Source organism: Podarcis muralis, chromosome 6, assembly GCF_964188315.1.
Source record: "Podarcis muralis chromosome 6, rPodMur119.hap1.1, whole genome shotgun sequence".
NCBI classification, from domain to species: Eukaryota; Metazoa; Chordata; class Lepidosauria; order Squamata; family Lacertidae; genus Podarcis; species Podarcis muralis.
Genome location: NC_135660.1, coordinates 74723490 through 74741989, shown reverse-complemented (window position 1 = coordinate 74741989; position 18500 = coordinate 74723490). Strand labels below are relative to the sequence as shown.

Genomic DNA, 18500 nt, shown 5'->3' with positions numbered 1-18500 from the left:
CCGCTAACCCAGAAATAGTGCTTCAGGTTAAGAACTTTGCTTCAGGATAAGAACAGAAATCTTGCTCCGGCGGCATGGCAGCAGCAGGAGGCCCCATTAGCTAAAGTGGTGCTTCAGGTTAAGAACAGTTTCAGGTTAAGAACGGACCTCCGGAACGAATTAAGTACATAACCAGAGGTACCACTGTAAAAGAAATCTCAAACGGGCGAGGGACTCTAGCAAACAGCAGAGCGCAGCCCACCATTAGGTAGAGTGATGTGTCCCCTTAAAGGCCCCTCCTGTCCTCAGGCCCTGTTGCTGGTATTGAAATAAAGTGCAGTCAACTTCTGAACATGGAAGGGAGGGGAAAACTTCTGCCCTTTGTCAAAGGCTGCAAAACAAATTCAAATGCATAACTCTCTGCACTGCCAGAACCTCACAGAAAGAAGGCTAGTCTGGCCTAGTGTCAGCTATGCTTTGGAGCCCCCAGTGCAGCTGGCCAGACAGAGGTACTGCAGCTACTGGTATGAGTCAGGTGACACACAGGGCCAATGGGGAACCACTTGGCCATAGAGAGCCTCTGGTTTTGGCTTGGCTCCTCAAATTGAGAGCAACTGGCCCTTAGTGCGAATGTGGTGGAGTATCAGAGTACCACTCCCTACTTGTCATGGGAGCAGGTGGCACTATGGTCTAAATCACTGAGTCTCTTGGGCTTACCGATCAGAAGGTCGGTGGTTCGAATCCCCATGAGGGGGTGAGCTCCCATTGCTCTGTCCCAGTTTCTGCCAACCTAGCAGTTCACACGCATACCAGTACAAGTAGATAAATAGGTACCACTGCGACGGGAAGGTAAACAGCATTTCCATGTGCTCTGGCACTTGTCACGGTGTTCTGTTGTGCCAGAAGCACTTTAGTCCTTCTGGCCACATGACCTGGAAAGCTGTCTGCAGACAAACGCCAGCTCCCTCAGCCTGAAAGCGAGATGAGCGCCACACTCCATAGTCTCCTTTGACTGGACTTAGCCGTCCAGGGGTCCTTTACCTTTACCCCTGCTTGTCAACTCAACTGGGCTACTTGCCCATTGCTGGTCTTGCTTTGTCTCCTCCTGCCTGGCCACCTGGCAATGGCTGCAGCTCTGCTTGCCCAGCTCAGAAAGAGCCTTGCCTGCAGGTCTTGGTTAGCTTTAAATGTTTAATGTTTTATTATGTTTTTGTACATGCTGGAAGCCGCCCAGAGTGGCTGGGGCAACACAGTCAGATGGGCAAGGGAGAAGAAGAAGAAGAAGAAGAAGAAGAAGAAGAAGAAGAAGAAGAAGAAGAAGAAGAAGTCATTAATAGTAGCATTTATTTTTTTATTTAAAAAATCGACATGATCCACTGTATTTTTCGCTCTATTAGATGCACCAGATGATAAGACGCACCTAGTTTTTAGGGGAGGAAAACAAGAAAGAAGAAAGCAACGCAAAGCATCCTGAGCTAAGAGGGATCCATCTTCACTCAGGAGGCTTTGTGAGGCTATCCTTGAAGCCAGGAGAGCAAGCGGGATCGGTGCGCACTGATCCCTCCTGCCCTCCTGGCTTCAGAGAAAGCAAGCCTACTGGCTTTCCTCCCGCAAGAGCCGCGCGCTCTTTAAAGGGAGTGTGGCTCTTGGGGGCTTTTCTGGGAGGTGGGGGAAGGCACAGAGCTGTCCCTTCCCCCACCTCCTGCAAAAGCCAGGGATAGCCGCACGAAGCCTCCACAGGGCAGCGGGATGAAGGCTCCCTGCTGCCCTGCGAAGGCTTCGCGTGAAGCTAGAACAGCTAGAGGAAGCACTGCGCAGCGCTCCCTCTAGCTGTTCTGGCTTTTGGGGTAGCCCACGAAGCCTCCACAGGGGAGTGGGATGAAGGCTCTCCTCTCCCCTGCAGAGGCTTCGCACGGCAAAGCTAGAACAGCTAGAGGGAGTGCTGCACAGAGCCTCCCTCCTGCATTCGCTCCATAAGATGCACACACATTTCCCCTTACTTTTTAGGAGCGGAAAAGTGTGTCTTGTAGAGGGGAAAATACAGTAAATAGAGACAAGCTCATGGATATTGCCTCATGGTAAGCTGTGTAAGCTATATCAGGATCACACACATTTCTCCCATGGGGGAGAGATACTAACTGCCCTTTTCAAAGGCCCTAGAACATGCAAAAGTCACTTTATCATCCTCTAGCTGCCATGCATCATCTCCCCGCCCCATCAATTGTTTGTAGCCAATGGCCATTACACATTACAATACAATGCGCACACAAATCGCACAGCTGCAAAACAGAAAAAAAGCATACATCATCTGCAAAGCAGCACTTGGCAAGCCTATATTCAATTTATACATTTGGTTTTTTAAATCCCCTGCTTTTTGGTAGTAATTAAAAGGACTTAACATTGTTGTTCAAGTGGTATATCGAATGCATTAGCGTTGATCTTTAAGTGCATGCATTTATTGAAGGGTGGGGCGAAGGATTAGTTCTGTTTGTGTTAGTTTAATCCATTTGCATGTACGACAGCAACACTGTAGCTCAGAAGCAAAAAATAGGATCGCCCTGTTAAGATGATGCACAGATTACTGGGTAACGCACAGTGATGTGCGATCTTTTGAAAATTTCAGGAGGAGGTTGGGGAAGGCATGATCTCGCAGGGGTGAGACAAAGGCAGCAGCCCTAAGAATTAACGTTAGCCAGAAGTAAAGTTCTACTCGAATACAATGAGAGTTACATGGAAATAAACACAGCTACACTCCAGAAAGCAAAAAAAGGGGCTGCAGCTTTCTGCTGATACTGAGCAATGCTTATAGGCACAAGCTAATGTACAAGTTAAGGTACAAGACACAAGTTAATGTATACTCTAAGCAGCTCAAAGCTTGGCTAGGGTATATGTGCGCATACATACACACACATGGCAAGAGGGAAGTAAAACAAAAATGGCTATCAATGCATTTCAAGATGCCTGATTCACATAGGAACTACGCTTCATATTCTAGTTCAGAACAAACTTAGCTAAGGTTTACCCACCCCAATCCAATCCCCCTTGCTGCATCATCTCAACACTAGTTAAGAAACGGTTCTGTCATAAAAGCAAGGAATTTCCTCATTAAATGTGATACATCATATAGATGCAATCTTCCATCAGTTCAGGGCTGCACTTCTTAAAGTGTTCTTATGTTCTTATAGTAACCCTTTCTTTCCCAAATTGTTGGGACAGAACAATATCAGATGTGTCGTGCAGCAGAAATATGGGGCTGGAGAAATAAGATCAAGTTACAGTTTGCATATTTGCCAGCATTTTCAGTGCTGGATGTTGCTCAGATCTGCATCCACCGTAGTTCCTCCAAGGAACCTGTTTTTGCAATCAGTTGCTATCACTAACTGAACAAATAATCTTGTAGCATCCCCAAAACTAGCAAATTCCTCTGTCTTATGTAGCTTGCGAAGGCACATTTAATATTTAATGTATTTACGGAAATAATTTATACTTCTGGATGTTTATAGGTAAATGTTCCTCCCAGTTCTATTAAATTTAATAGGTTTTTGAAGCACACTTGGCACTTGAATATTGACTGTGAGTAAGGAGAAACTTATGTAGATAAAATGAAGTTGGTTATATTATTTATTATTAATAAAAAATTATACGTTTGTGTAAATAACTTACTGATTTGCTTATATGCTATTAATATTTCTCATGTGCTGTATGAGGTACTTATGTGTGTCAGGATGTGTTTAAGCACAATACTAGTATTCACTTTAAAATGAATTATTTGTAAAGGGAGGGTTTTGTTTTTTTAAGACAGGAATAGTTGTACCCAAAAAGACAGAAGATTGTGCCATTCAAAGATATCTGTAATGGTTCTAGGGGTTGCTTGTGCGTAAATCGGCGCCACACCTGGCTGGTTGCCTGAGTGAACCCTTTCTGTCTGGACAGCCACTCGCCCGTGGCTGTCGCAATCGCTGGCAGAATCCGTCAGTGGGCGTTTCTTGAACTTCTTCCAGCAAAGAAGCTCTTTGACGCCTAGTCTCCGCCTACTTTCCCTGCGCGGAAGCCTTCTGCGCACGGAGGGTGTGGGCATCGGAGGACCCGTGCTCTCCCCGCTGGCCCCGGCGAGGAGTCTTGGAGCCACCTCGCCGATTCCCCCATCTGCCCCCCTTCTCCACTGGTGCTACGCTGATTTCCTTCCCCAGAAGATGTGCTGCTTCTCTCCCTCCCGGGACGCTCTCCGGAATCCCTCTGGAGCCCTCCCTCTCCCTCTGGCTCCAATGGCAGTTCCCTGACAATATCCAATATCCCTTCAGGCATTATAACACATACAGCACACATATAATGGGGGGAGGGGGAGTACATTAACCTCCAACCCCTCTGTCAGTGTCAATGTTGTCCTCCATGGACTGGAGGACCTTCTGAAATGGAGAGCATCTCCTACTTTGGGGCTCTAATGTTCCAGGGTTCTAAAATACCGAGGGAAACAGACGGAGCCGGATCAAATCATACAGATCATGAAGTGATTTGGGATGAGGCTGTCTGTTTTTACAAAGCAGCAAAGCTGGATCCAAATGAAATCTGATGGCCATTACATGTGCCTAGCTTCTATCTCCCCAGCAGCATCACCACTTATTTTAACCTTGGTTTCCAGCTGCAGTATGTTGTGAGGCCAAAATACACTTAACTAAATAGGAGCATCCATATGGGGTGTTTAATCCTGGTTTAATGCAGATCATCAATGCCATATTGAAGGAGCAGGGCATCCATTGAGGTGTTGTTTTTCGTGGGTCAGCCAGAAGGTCAACCAGCTTTTGGAACCCCTCCCAAGCTGTCTCGACCTGACTGCCACAAATTCTACATATATGAATAGGGTCACAACTGATAATTGAGATGTAACTAGACAAGATTCATTGGGGGGGGGGGGAGTGCATTAATTTCTGCAGCGAGCAACCTAAAAACCAGGTCCACAACATATTGGTGCAGAGGAAGAAGGCAACATGGAAGATACACTAAAGGACGCAAGGCAAAGATACCCAGAAGCTGAAGCTCAATCCAGATAAGGCTTGGGCACTGTTAGTGGCTGGTTCTCTAGACCAGATGGATGGGAGGTTACCTGCTCTTGATGGGATTACACTCCCTCTGAAGGAGCAGGTACATAGCTTGTGGGTCCTCCTGGATCCTTTGCTGTCACTTGAGGCTCAGGTGGCCTCTGTGATGTGGAGTGCCTTTCATCAGCTTCAGCTGGTGGCCCAGCTATGCCCCTATCTGGACAGGGACAGCCTAATGTCTGTTGACTATGTTCTGGTGATATCCAGCTTAGTTTACTGCAGCACATTATACTTGGGGCTGCCTCTGAAGATGGTTTGGAAACGTCAGCTGGTGCATAATTCGGTGGCTGGGTTGCTCACCAAGGCAAGACAGTCTGAGCATATAATATTACCGGTAATCCTGGCCCAACTGTACTGGCTGCTAATTAGTTTCTGGCCCCAATTCAAAGTGCTGGTTTTGACCCATCAATCCTTATATGGCTAAAGACCACAATACCTCAAGGTACCTTCTCTCCCCTCAGGAACTGCTCCCAGACTTTGCAAGCATCATCTGAGGCCCTTCTTCGTGTGCCCTCTCCACAAGAGATCTGGAGGGTGGCCACATGAGAATGGTCCTTTTCTGAAGTGGCTTCCCATTTGTGGAATGCTCTCCCCAGGGAAGCTCACCTGAAACACTCATTACATATTTTTAGGCACCAACAAAAATGTTGGCCTTTTAAATGTGTTGATGGGGGCGGGGGGGGGTTGGTTGGTTGGTTTGTGTTTGTTTTATTATGTATCTTGTGTTCTCATTTTGTATTTTTATGTTGTCAATTGCCCTATGATCTTCAGCTGAAATTTAATTAATTAATAAAAATAATAATTTGTGTACTTATTTGGAAGTAAGTCCCATTGAACAAATGGGTCTTACATGCTTAGAATCCAGCTGCAAATTACTTTAACTTTTAATTAAATATAATTCCTACAGGTCTGATCAACCCATTTTATTATTATTGAAGCTATCACAATATACTTTTAGCAGTGTCATTGCTCTGAATCATGGGGGTTGAAACCTTCCCCCCCCCCCATATGATAGTTTTGTCTCACCAAGGTCTTCTTAATTTCCAGCTTAAGTGCCCATTCTACAAACCTTAGGCTTGGGCTTAGATGTATACAACAGGTGTGTGTGTGTTGTTGTTTTTAATCCACCCACGTTTGTTGATATTTAATGTCAAAGAACAGTGAGTTCTCCAGTTCCAAATGACTCTGATGCAATTCTGATAGCAGAACACTTTAGAAGTAGGAAAGGTCCCTGCCCATCCAATTGAAATTACGCAGGGACTTACGCAGGCTGTAGGCTACCTAGTACTACAAAAGGGTTAAATGAGCACACACACACCTCCCACACAGACACGCTTTTGCATTTCTGTCAAAGACCCACTCTCTAAGCAGCCACCCGTGGGGCATGGCGCTCCTTTCTAGCTGAGCTGCCTGCCTGCCACTTTCCACAAGGAAGAAGAAGAAGAAATTTGCTCTCAAAATACAAAGTTGTAATATATTTGAACAAGAGGTATAAGGGGACTGTTTGGTTTTGCAGAGGCTTAAAGAAAAACAAAAGAACTTTTCTCTCTTCGCCTATAAAACTAAAAGCTTTTATTTTTTTTAATCCTTCTGCTTGAAACATATGGAAAAGTCAGTTCGGTCCTATAAAAACAGGTTTCCCAGTTGTGTTTTTCATCTGCCAGCGAAGATCTCAAAAAGTCTGGGTCAGAGTGTTTCATCTGGATTTCTGCACAGAGAGAAAGTTGCCAGGATAGCATCTGTCTAAAGGTAAGTGCAGTAAAATGGTTGGGTTCCTCCCTCTCGATTTATTTTGCATTTATTTATTTATTTTCACTGCCAAGAATCTGTTTATAGGTTTGTAGGTTTATGGGGATGGTATTCTATTTTGGGTCAGCCTACAATATCTGTCTTTACCAGGCAAGAAGGCTTGGGGATCAATGCAATCTGTGACTGCTGTTTACCTTTAAAGTATGGAAAACCTAAAGTTCATGTCGATTTAGAAGTTTGAGTATTTATGTTGACTTTATAAGATATGGTTTGAGCAAACAAACTGCCAAAGGAATATATCAGTACATAGTGAGAATGTTAATATACTGTTATTCTTATTGAGGTGACTGAGATGCAAAAGAATTTGGGAAGCATCATTCATTCATATTTGGACAGGTTGTTTTTTTATATATATGAACCATTTACTTCCCTGCTTCACATTTTATGAAGGCATCCTAAATCCTGAAGGCAACATAAATGCTATCGCTTTTGAGGTGTAGGACAGAATGTGATGCCACATTTTGTGGCTGATGAAAATTGCCTGTTCTTATGATACATCACTGACAAGGATCAGACTTACAAATTCAGATGTAGTGCAGTGATGCTACTACAGACTCAAGACATAAATATTAACCAGAATTCTAACAGTTAGTGGATTTGATCTACTGATCTTTAAAAAAAAACCTGCTAAATAATAAACGCCGTTTCTTTGTTCTTCTGTATTTATGGCTTATTCTCTCTCCTACCACGGTTAGTGAATCAAATTTGCTAATTTATTGACTGTGTGTTACAGTTCAGTTTAAGGAGGCTTTCTCCCAAAATTGATACTGTTCTAAGAGCACCCCCTACCTACTGACACTTTGCTCTGCAGCTACAATGCTTGTCAGAAGTTGGCAGTTTCCCCCACTCTGACCCATACGCCGCTCTATTTTCTCTCTCTCTTAATCAATTAAAGCAATGGTCTTTCCAGATGACCAGTTTACGTTGTGACAAACGTGCTGCCATTTGCTTCTTCATTATATAACATCCAGACATCACAAATTCCCAGCCCTCTGCCATAGAAAATGCAGCTCTTTTCCATGGCAAGTGGGACCGGTTGTGGTTGGAAGTGTTGCCTGGGATGTGTCTGCAGGAGTGCCTATTGAACAGTGCCTGTGACGTCACTCGTGCTAGGTAATAATAATAATAATAATAATAATAATAATAATTTATTTGTACCCCGCCCACTCTGGGCAGCTTCCAACAAAGATTAAAAATACATTAAAATGTCACACATTAAAAACTTCCCTAAACAGGGCTGCCTTCAGATGTCTTCTAAATGTCAGGTAGTTGTTTATCTCTTTGACATCTGATTTGAGGGCGTTCCACAGGGCGGGCGCCACTACCGAGAAGGCCCTCTGCCTGGTTCCCTGACGGCAACACACACAACCATAATTTAACCTTAACTCCAGTGCTCTTCTGTCTACCTTGGGACACATCCAGACAATTAGTTCAAAACATTCCCAAACCAAGTTCCATTCAAATAAATGATGTAAAACCCAGGGCACCCAGTCTGCAAGGGAATGGGGCCCACAGGCTGGAAAATATTTAGCACCCCTAAGAACCAATAATGGCTCAGGACCAAAATACCTCAAGAACCGCCTCCCTCCATATAAACTTACCCAAACCCTGCAATCATCTTCTGAGGCCCTTCTTCATGTGCCTCTTCCATGAGAGGGTGACAACACATGAACGGGCCTTTTCTGCAGTGGCTCCCCATCTGTGGAATGCTCTCCCCAGGGAGGCTCAGTTGGTTCATCATACGCAAAGGTGCCAGGCAAACACATTCCTCTTTAACCAGGCCCCTGGCTGATTGACATCCAATGCCCTTTTAAAATGTGTTGGGGACAGGGGATTACTGGGCTGTTTTTGCTTGTATTTTTATCATGTATTTTGTGTTTTTGTATTGTGGTCTTTTATTATAACCACCCTGAGACCTGCAGGTATAGGGCGGTATATACATTTTAATCATCATCATCACCAGGGTATGAATATTGTTTTCCTTCTTTCAAATGATTGACATATTGCCCGACATTCAAATAATACCAAGGTGATGTACAATAAGGCAATTTCCTATAAACCAGTCTTTCTATCATATGTGTGCTGTATATGTGCGTGTGTGCCATACCCTCCAACATTTCTCCAATGAAAATAGGGACGTCCTAAGGAAAAGCGGGACATTCCAGGATCAAATAAGAAACTGGGACGGCTTCTCTAAATCAGGGACTGTCCCTGGAAAATAGGGACACTTGGAGGGTCTGGCATGCATATGCACACACACACACACACACACACACACACACACAGACACAATAACAACAACATGTCAAAACGGCATTAGTTAGAAACCATTCAATTGGGATCACAGGCCATGGAAAGCTTTAATAAATAGGTATGTTTGAACAGCCGGAGGAGGCATCACACAGTAGATGTCCTGCTGTATGTTTAGATATGAAACTCAACTCAAATAGGGTCTGGCTGAGCTATTTGTCATCTGTGATCTGTCGTTTCTCAATAGCATGGTATAGAAATTAAGAAATCTTCTCCAGCCTTGTTAATGTGTCCCCTGCCTGTTGCAGCGCTCACGATGTCTGGGTCCCAGGCTTGCCTGCCCCCAGTGCTCCTCTTGGCCATGTACTTCTGCCATTCAACAGAGGTAGCGCACAGCATACAGCAAAGCTTCAAGAGTGAGCTCCTCAACTTTTATCATACATTCATCCTCGCAGACGGCAAGGAAACCACAGTGCACCTCTTGGAAGATATACCCAAAAGGTAAAGGGAGCCTTATATGTCCTTTCATTTCATCTGAATTCTTGCAGCCACACCACACCCTAAACCTCCTCTGGCTTGCAGAACATCTTCAGGAGAAGAAAAGGCTGAGGAGTAAACCCAGCACAAATCCAGAGTGGATTCCCTAAGACAGTTGTATGGCGCCTTGGATGCCTCCTTCCAGTGACTCCTGCAGCCAAGCTGGTGCAAACGTATTGCTCTGCTTTTCATTAGAAAAGGAAAGAGCCACTAACCGGGGGGGGGGGGGGGGGGTTGTTGAGCAGTTGTTTACAAAAATCTGCTAACCACACAGGGCGTAATCTAATGCACAACCCTGAAATTCCAGAGAGAGTACATCCTTTTGTTGCATCCGGGTAAAATATGAAATCTGCAACAAGCAACACACCTCATCTAAGATCAAAATTATACACTGTCGCTCTACAGCAGTCAGAAGAGCAAGCTTAAGCAACTAACAAAATAGCTCCATTGTGTGCATACCCTGCAGAAATAAGTACTGTATTTTTCTGTGTATAAGACGACGCTTTTTGCTTTTAAAAAAGGCAAAAATTGGGTGTCGTCTTATACACAGATAGTTAATGCACAGGGGGGACATGCGATTAATGGCAGCAGCAAGCAGGAGATTGGCAGCAGCGATTGGGTGGGTGATTGGTGGCTGCACCAAGGCCTGCTGGCGATTGGCTGTGGTTGCGGCAATTGGGAAAGCGACTGGCGGCTGTGGCAAGGTGGGCAGACAACTGGTGGCTGCGGTGAAGTGTGCAATTGGCAGTGGCTGTGGCAAGCGATTGGCAGTGGCAGGCAGGCGGGTGAGCAATTGCCAGAAGTGACCTCCCCCACCCCCCAAAAAACCCTAAACAACTTAATTTCTTAATTTTGGGTTAAAAAAATAGGGGTCTTCTTATATATGGGGGTGTCTTTTACACGGAAAAATATGGTACCACCACATTCCTTAGCAGCAGACTCCATCTCTTCCAGTTGGTGGGATGATGGACAAAGTTCTTCATTATTTATCTGCAGAAATGAAAGTGATCTGTGCTCTTTACGTATGCTTGCCTCAAGAATAGATAAGCAGACACACATCTGACAAAATGCTAGCTCTGTTTGTACTGGGGGTGAGGGAATCATTCCTGTGAATGCAGAACTTAAGGGAGCCAAATCTTAATTGGAGCCAAGTCTAGAGGGACGTATTTCTGAGGAATGCAGTGATGCCAAACACAAACCCTGCAAATGTTAGCTTCCTCAGTTATCTCACAGGAGCCACAGAAGAGTTGGGAAAGAAAAACAAGCAGAGAGAAGAAACTGGCTTGCATGAGCCCCTAACAACTTATAATATCCTGAAGGAAAGTTTGGCCGACTGGCTGCAATCCTCAGCTGGAACCCTCCCATTGTGGGTTACAATGCAGGGATCACAGAGATCTCATTTGAAGAAATATATGGTTTTTTCATGATATTTCTATTATATATTGCTTCTACAAGTAACAGTATTATGCACCAGAATGTGAAGTTCTCTATTATCACCATTTTTGCAAGGAGGTTCTCTGCTCTGTCACCAGTAGTTCTGTGCTATTCCCCCGAGACACCAATTCATCACATTAGCACCTGTAAATCTGATGCATATTCATACATGAAAGCCAGCTGCTTCACTTCAGACACAGGCACTGCAGAGAATGGGAGAGGAGCAAGGCCATGTAAATGCTACCAGGTTACATAATGTATAGCATGACCGCAAGAGCACATAGAAGAACTCTCGGAGGGGCAGTAAAAGTGAAAAGAATAAATTGGGATAATTGGTTGTGGTTTTAAAATATGGCATCTATCCTCAGTTGAAGCAATGGGTTGAGTTTTAAAATATTTGTTCTAAATGGACTTACAAAATCCATTTTATAAGTATCCTTGCTAAAAACTGGGGCTCGCATTAAAAACAACACCTTATTAATCACATAGATATCACTCATCCAAAGCATTTGAAAACAAATTCTACCTTCACAAAGTCCGGATGTGAGGCATGCGACTACATGATCAGATGATGTTACAAATCTCCCAGAGGGTCTCAGCAGTCACAAAATAAAAGACTTGTGCATGTGTGGCCGTAGTTTGCAAGAACCCCTCTACTGGGGTTGTGGTTGCTGTGAGTTTTATGAAGTTGTCTGCAGATTTGAGCTGAGATGTTACCTGGTGGTCCAGTGAGTGTGCCCCACCTCAGTATCCACTGCTGTAGTTCCCAGACTTGTGAATGGGAAGAGATCATTGATGCTGTATGCATCTTCTCGGACATGCTTCTCGGATGTCCCTTCTAGTGGAAGCCTACAGTGTACAATGACTCTCAAGGACTCTTCTTCTCCCTTCTTTCCAAGGTACTATTTTGTTTTAGAGAAAGGCAGGACCTCTGCACCGTTCACTGTGAGAGTGACTCCGTGCGATGTCCCCATTGAGTGGAGCATCCGGGTCCATAAGACTTCAGCAAACTACCTTGGGAAAGCAGCACGTGGTAAGAGATGCATGCAAGGCCATGGATTAGGAGGGTCATCAATGTTAGCTAGCCATTCATAATGGTTGATTCATCCCTTGGCTCTATTTTTTCTTCCCGACAGCAGAAAAAAATACTGGTATATTTGTCCCAAGTGAATCTCCACCCCACCCCCCGTCTCTCCCACTTCCTCATTCGTCACTCTCATCGTCTCTCCTATGGGTACTGCTATGTGCCCTCTGTCTTTGAGCTCTTTGCTCTCCTACTTTCAAGGCTCGCCAGGTTCTGGGAGGGGGAGTATGGAATGCTTTCTAAAGACACTGTGTCCATCAGCTGTCATCCCCTTGGTGTTTATTTTTTCTCCTCCTCCCCCTCCTCCTCCTTTTCTCCCATTATTTCTCAACTTTCCCCCTCATCTGCCTCTGAAATGTGACCTCCCTCAAACCCCTGTTGTAAATCTAAACTGCCTTCCTCTTCCTCCTCCCTGGAAGGGTCAAGCTGGGGAGGCGGTCTCCACCATTCCTCCTCTGCCCAGTCCCTGACACCCAGAAGGGAACAAGGCCTTCAGTCTGAAAAATGTTCTCCAAACCTAGCTGAACATTTCTGCCCATCCCCCAAAGAAGCGTGACTTAAAATATTTTTGCATTTCCAAATGTCATTGACAGATGATTTGGACGTTCAGGAAGCCTTAAAGTTTCCAAAGACCATGAAGACCGTGTCTACTCTCTTCAGCTACAGAGGCAATTCTGTGGAGACATACATGGGGACATCTTACTATTCCGCTGTCTACGTGCTGGAATTCCTGTCCATTGAAAGAGACACCCAAATCACGGTGTATCTAATGACAGACACAACTTCTGAGCACCTGTATCCAGAACTCCCAACGGATCCACGCATAGATGTCGTCGGCATTGGCCACACCACGGTAACCCTGGCTTGGAAGCAGAGTTCAACAGCCCTGCAGCACAAAGAAAATGTCCAGTATTGTCTTCTGGTAAATGAAAGGCATAACTACAAGAGCTTATGCGCAGCAGAAACAGCCCTAAGACCTTCTGGAGTAACGTCGCAGCAAGCATTAGCGCTCTCACTGTCTCCGTATGTCCTGGACCCTCAGCAAGTGATGATCACGCCCAATGGCGAACTGAGCCTTGTTAGCAAAGCTGGCAATGGGGAGGTGAGGCAGATATGTGTTGGCACCAAGAAGACCTACACAGTCACCAACCTGAGACCCAGCACTCAGTATTACTTTGATGTGTTTGTGGTCAACTTCCTCACCAACGCCAGTGCTGCCTACACTGGAACCTTTGCCCGAACCCTCGAGGAACCGGAGCCCAAAGTCACCATCCTAAAGGATGGGAAGGTGATTCAACTCACCCTGGATGGGAGGAAGCAAGCTCTCCATGATCTGCAGTACCAGGCTGTGCAAAAGCAGGTTCAGTTTGCCTTTCAGTCTTGCAGTGGCCAAATACGGGTCGAGATAGCCAGAGGTGGGAAAGTGCTCATGTCAGAGAGCTTTGCCGGCTTGAGGCACTTCATGCTGAAGGGAAGGCCGGGAGACCTTTACCTGGTGCACTTGGGTTCCACAGAACCTTCAAACGCATCTGTGAAGGTACAGGTGTCCTCTCTCTTCCACAGGCCTTTCTTCCCAGTCTTGCCAGAGAGTTTGAAAATCAAGTCATTCAGCAAGCTGAGGACTTGCAATTCTGTCACCATCGCCTGGCTGGGCACACAGCAGATGAGCAAGTACTGCGTCTACAAGAAACAGATTGAGGAGGACCAGGTGTGGATGGAAACCAGGAACGCGGACAGGTGCTCAGGGCCAGAGTCAAGGCAAAAAGGCGACAAGGTGCTGTGCAAATACTTCCACGATCTCAATCTCCGGCGAGCCGTGACGACCGAAACCATCAGCGGGCTTGAAGCAGGCACAGTCTACTTATTCGATGTTTACCTCATTGGGCCTTCTGGGATTCCTGTCAGATATTACAGTAAAGTGGTAAAGACGCGGAAGAAATGTTGAAGTTCTCCTTCAAAGATGGGTTCCTGAGGAATGACAAAGTTGGAGGAATTCCATGCACGGGCAGCATTTGTGACCCATGCCACTCAAAACGTGCTCGGAGTGGGACAGAAAACAGTGTTTTACGTTGCAAGATTTGAGAGGTGGAATCTCTGTGTAGAAAAGTAGACTTGCTCCCAGGACCTTTCCCCCTGCAATTCTATCTCGCTCTTATCTGCAATTTCATTGAAAGGGCTTAAAACAGAAGGGTGGTATCCAACTAACTTTTACTCAGAGCAGACCCACTGAAATTAGCATGTCTAACTCGGCCGTGTTCATTCTGTCATGCTCTGGAACACAGGAAGCTTCCTTATCCCAAGTCAGACCACTGTCCTATCAAGCTCAGTACTGTCTACACTGATTGGACAGCCCTATCTGGAGAAGCCTGGGACCTTCTGCATGCAAAGCAGATGCTCTAATATTGAGCTACAGTCCAGACTACAGAGGCTGCTTCCTCATGGCTAAATTCCATGCAGTAGCAGTGCAATAGATAGGCCCGCTATCTGGCTGTTCTCCCAGAGAGGGGCACAGAAAGGGTAAATCTCAGTTGAACACCATCCAAAGCATTTATCTTCGAAACCTACAAAATCCAAAACTGGCGTGAGGGAGAGGATAATTTTAATGGACCTAAAGCAAACATACTTTGTAAGATATCTCTCCAATGAGAATTCAGTTCCCGGAATCCACTCCCTCTGCCTTTGGCAAAGTGCAGGTAACCTCAGCAGAGTCTGAGAGGAATATTGCAGTGCAGACTGGAAAAGTGACCCACAAGAACTTTGCCTCGCTGTCTGACAGTTGGGTATTCAGTGGGGATGAACGGTTACTCTTTTTTCCACTGTAGTAGTTTCTAATTTAGCCCATACATAGAGCTTGGGAGAGCTAAAGGAAAGAAGGATGGTTTAAATTCAGCCAATTCCGTTACTACTCCATCTTGCAGGGACAAACCGTGGGGGTTTCTGTACCCCACAGCTCCCATGTTGTGAGGCACCCACACCCCAATGTGGGTCTCATAATGCATTGGCTGTCCAGTGATTTGCAAGGCTGAATATACCTAGAATCATGTGCCAACAGCCCTATTCAGACATTGCTCCTTCATAAGTTTCCCATTCCGTGGGTGAGGAGACATTAAGGAGAGATTAATGTCAGCCGTGGGGAGCCAGCTCTTCTCATAGAGTCTCGCTGTGTAATGAAGAACTCTACTTGCACAGGGTTCTGAATGGAGTAGGGCTGGCTCCCTGCTGCAGATATTTCACCCCAAAGCATGGAGACTCTAGGGGCCAGACCATCAGGAATGTGTTGGGGAGGGTGGAGCCAGCAAGCACCCACTTGCTCTCCACTTTTTGGCAATGAGAAATGTGTGAGCAAGAGAACCTAGGCCTAAAGAAACAAAGGCCTGAAGAATAGTGGTGACAGATAAACAAAGAAATGAGGAAACAGATCTATAAACTTTCCCAAGAGGGTTTATAGAAGATCCCCATTGCATAATACTTCCCAGTTAGAGAAAATGCCATTTCCTTAGCCGAACCAGCGATTGATCTGCTAACCACGTCACTTTTTGGATTTGAGATATTTGAAATAAAAGAATGCAAATTCAGGGCTGGCAGTGGGAAATAATTTGATGGGTCCGGATGTTTTCTGGAGTTGAGATCTGGAGTACCAAGATGGGTTAAAGACGTTATTAACCTGCATCAGTGACACACAGGATATTTATGCATTACCGACTTAAATCACCGCTAGGGCATTCTTGTTCTCAACTTGGATTGAATCAAGTTTGACTATTTCAAGACTGTGAACAACAAGTTTATTAAATTTGTGAGGTCCATGCCTTTACACAAAATACCATAAAACATTGTTAAAAGATAAACAATAAAATTATAAAAGTAAGCTAAAATTCATGTCATGCTATCCCAGCAAGGAAACTACCCAAAAAACCCCACCATTCAGGAAAGAAGATACAGCAACAGGTTAGGAGATCAATGGAAGGGACCTCACCGTTTCATCCAGGAACCATACCCTAGTTTTCATAGCCTTCACCACAAAGACTGCTACCACGTGAGAAATCCGTGGATCAGCGTCCACCAGTAAAAACTTTACTTGGTCCTCAGAGTTGACTATTGATTTGGGAATAGTTTGTAACATCGCATCCCTGAAGGCCGAATAGATGGGACAATACAACATGTAATGTATGAGATCCTCTTTGGTTCTCATATGACAAGGACATATACGCTGCTCTACTGGGATTTTTGCATATCTGCCTGACAGATAGGCCGTAGGAATGGTTTGAAAACGGGCCATGGTGAAGGCTCTCCGAAGGGTGGGATTGGTGATATTCGCTAAGTAATTGGCGCAGGTTTTGACTGTTTTCAGTCGGGGAAGCCAGTGGGAGGACCCTGGGTTCTGTATTTTTGTGATATCTAACAGAGCGTCTCTCTGCAGGATCCATTCCCGAACTTTGTCCGGGCTCCACAGTTTGAGGATATTAAACTCCGGTAGGGTGTATCTAACCAGGATCTCAGATAGGTTTTGACGCCAAGTGGTGTTCTTTTGAAGAGATACAAAGGCTTGTTTGGCTAATAAGGTGTTTGAGGTATTTGCAAGGTTGATGTAAAATCGTAGGAATCTTAAATGGGCCCTGGCAGACACAGAGGGTAATCCAACCTCCACCCTCAAGAAAGCTGCTGGGGTTCCTTGAGGAAGGCCTAGAATCCTCCTGAGATAATAATTTTGCAAAATTTCGAGCCGTTCCAACAGCCTCTGGTTCCACCCCCAGAGTTCTATCCCATATAACATCTGGGGAATAGCTTTCCCAACAAAAGCTCTTAATGCTGGGATCACCAATTGTCCTCCCCGGGTATGAAAGAAATTAAGCAGGACACCAATTGTTCTTCGTGTTAGGATGGTTACAGCCTTAAAGTGGGCTAACCAACTAGATGTAGCCTGAAATGTAACACCCAGATATTTAAAAAAAGGGCACTGTTCAATCACATGTTCATCTAAAGACCATCTAAAGGTGTGGCGAGCTCTAGTGAACACCACAATTTTTGTTTTGTCATAGTTTATCTTTAGTGAGTTATGGGAACAGTAGGCTGCGATCCCCTCCAGCATGCTGCGTAGGCCTCTTCGGGTGAGTGCCATTAAAGCCATGTCATCGGCATATAGCAATATATTCAGACGTTTACCTTCAAGGGCTGGAGCCGATGACTTGTACTTTGCCATGTACTGCACAATGTCGTTTATATAAAAGTTAAAAAGAAATGGGGCTAGCAGGCATCCCTGTTTGACCCCTTTCCCCAATGGCAGTGGGTCCGTAAGAGTTCCCGATGGCCCAGTTCTGATTTTGACTGTAATATCTGTGTGTAACTCTCTGAGAATTTTTAAAAGTCGTCTGTCAATATCCGTTTCATATAATTTTTTCCATAGTCTATCTCTACAGATTGAGTCAAAGGCAGATGTCAAGTCAACGAAGGCCACGAAGAGTCTGCTCTTATACGCTTTTGCATATTTAGCTACCAGGGTCTGTAGTACCATACAGTGACCTATCGTATTGTGGCCCTTTCTAAATCCTGCCTGTTCCTGGTTGAACAGGTTAGAATGGTCCGCCCAATCTACCAGCTTGTTTAATAAGTACCGGGTATAAAGTTTGTATGCAGTGTCCAGAAGGCTTACAGGGCGGTAGTTTGCTGGATCTTGAATGTCTCCCTTCTTGTAGATAGGGGCTACCACACTTAGTTTCCAATTTGCTGGGATTTTACATGTGTTGTTTATTGCTGTAAAAAGTTTGGCCAAAAAGATGGCCCACCATTGGGCATTTGATTTAAAAACCTCAGGGGGGATCATATCCTCACCAGGAGCTTTGCCATTTTTTAAAGTTTTAATTAGCTGTAGGCACTCTGATTCCGTAACCGGATCCCAACTAGCTAGATGATCATTCTTCAATAGGAGGGACGGACTCGAATTAGCAGTATTTGAGGGTGTGTATAGCTTGGAAAAGTGTTGATACCACACATCGGATGGAATACTGCTGTTTACAATTTTTCCTTTGGATGAGACTCCCTGTGCTACTATTGCCCAAAATTTTCTATCGTCTCGCGATTTAATCGCCTTATCAAGTGCCTCCCATTGTTCCTTCCTATAAAGGGATTTCTTGAGTTTTAAGGTGTTTTTATAGTAAGAGCGCCATCTGTGGAAGTTTACCATAGATGACAGAGTCCTCTCCTGTTTTACCTTGTTTTGTTGTTTCCTAAGCAGGGATCTTAGCTTCCGGCAGTCTTTATCAAACCAGATAAACTTAATAAACTTGTTGTTCACAGACTATTTCATAAGAAACAAC

The 18500-nt window shown here is 44.9% G+C and overlaps 1 protein-coding gene across 1 annotated transcript; it reads left to right on the top strand.

Moving 5' to 3' along the window:
• Nucleotides 1-6359: 6359 nt before the first annotated feature.
• LOC114597142 (protein NDNF-like) lies at nucleotides 6360-15947 on the top strand. The gene is made up of 4 exons (XM_028729302.2): nucleotides 6360-6824; nucleotides 9443-9635; nucleotides 12005-12138; nucleotides 12783-15947. Exons 2-4 carry the CDS (start codon nucleotides 9451-9453, stop codon nucleotides 14132-14134), a joined length of 1671 nt encoding a protein of 556 aa, XP_028585135.2. The 5' UTR covers nucleotides 6360-6824; nucleotides 9443-9450; the 3' UTR covers nucleotides 14135-15947.
• Nucleotides 15948-18500: the final 2553 nt, after the last annotated feature.

Coding starts and splice junctions, on each gene's coding strand:
- LOC114597142 (XM_028729302.2), top strand. CDS start 9,451: ATGTCTGGGTCCCAGGCTTGCCTGCCCCCAGTGCTCCTCTTGGCCATG. Junction 9,636..12,004: donor TTGGAAGATATACCCAAAAG/GTAAAGGGAGCC, acceptor CTTCTTTCCAAG/GTACTATTTTGTTTTAGAGA. Junction 12,139..12,782: donor CCTTGGGAAAGCAGCACGTG/GTAAGAGATGCA, acceptor TGTCATTGACAG/ATGATTTGGACGTTCAGGAA.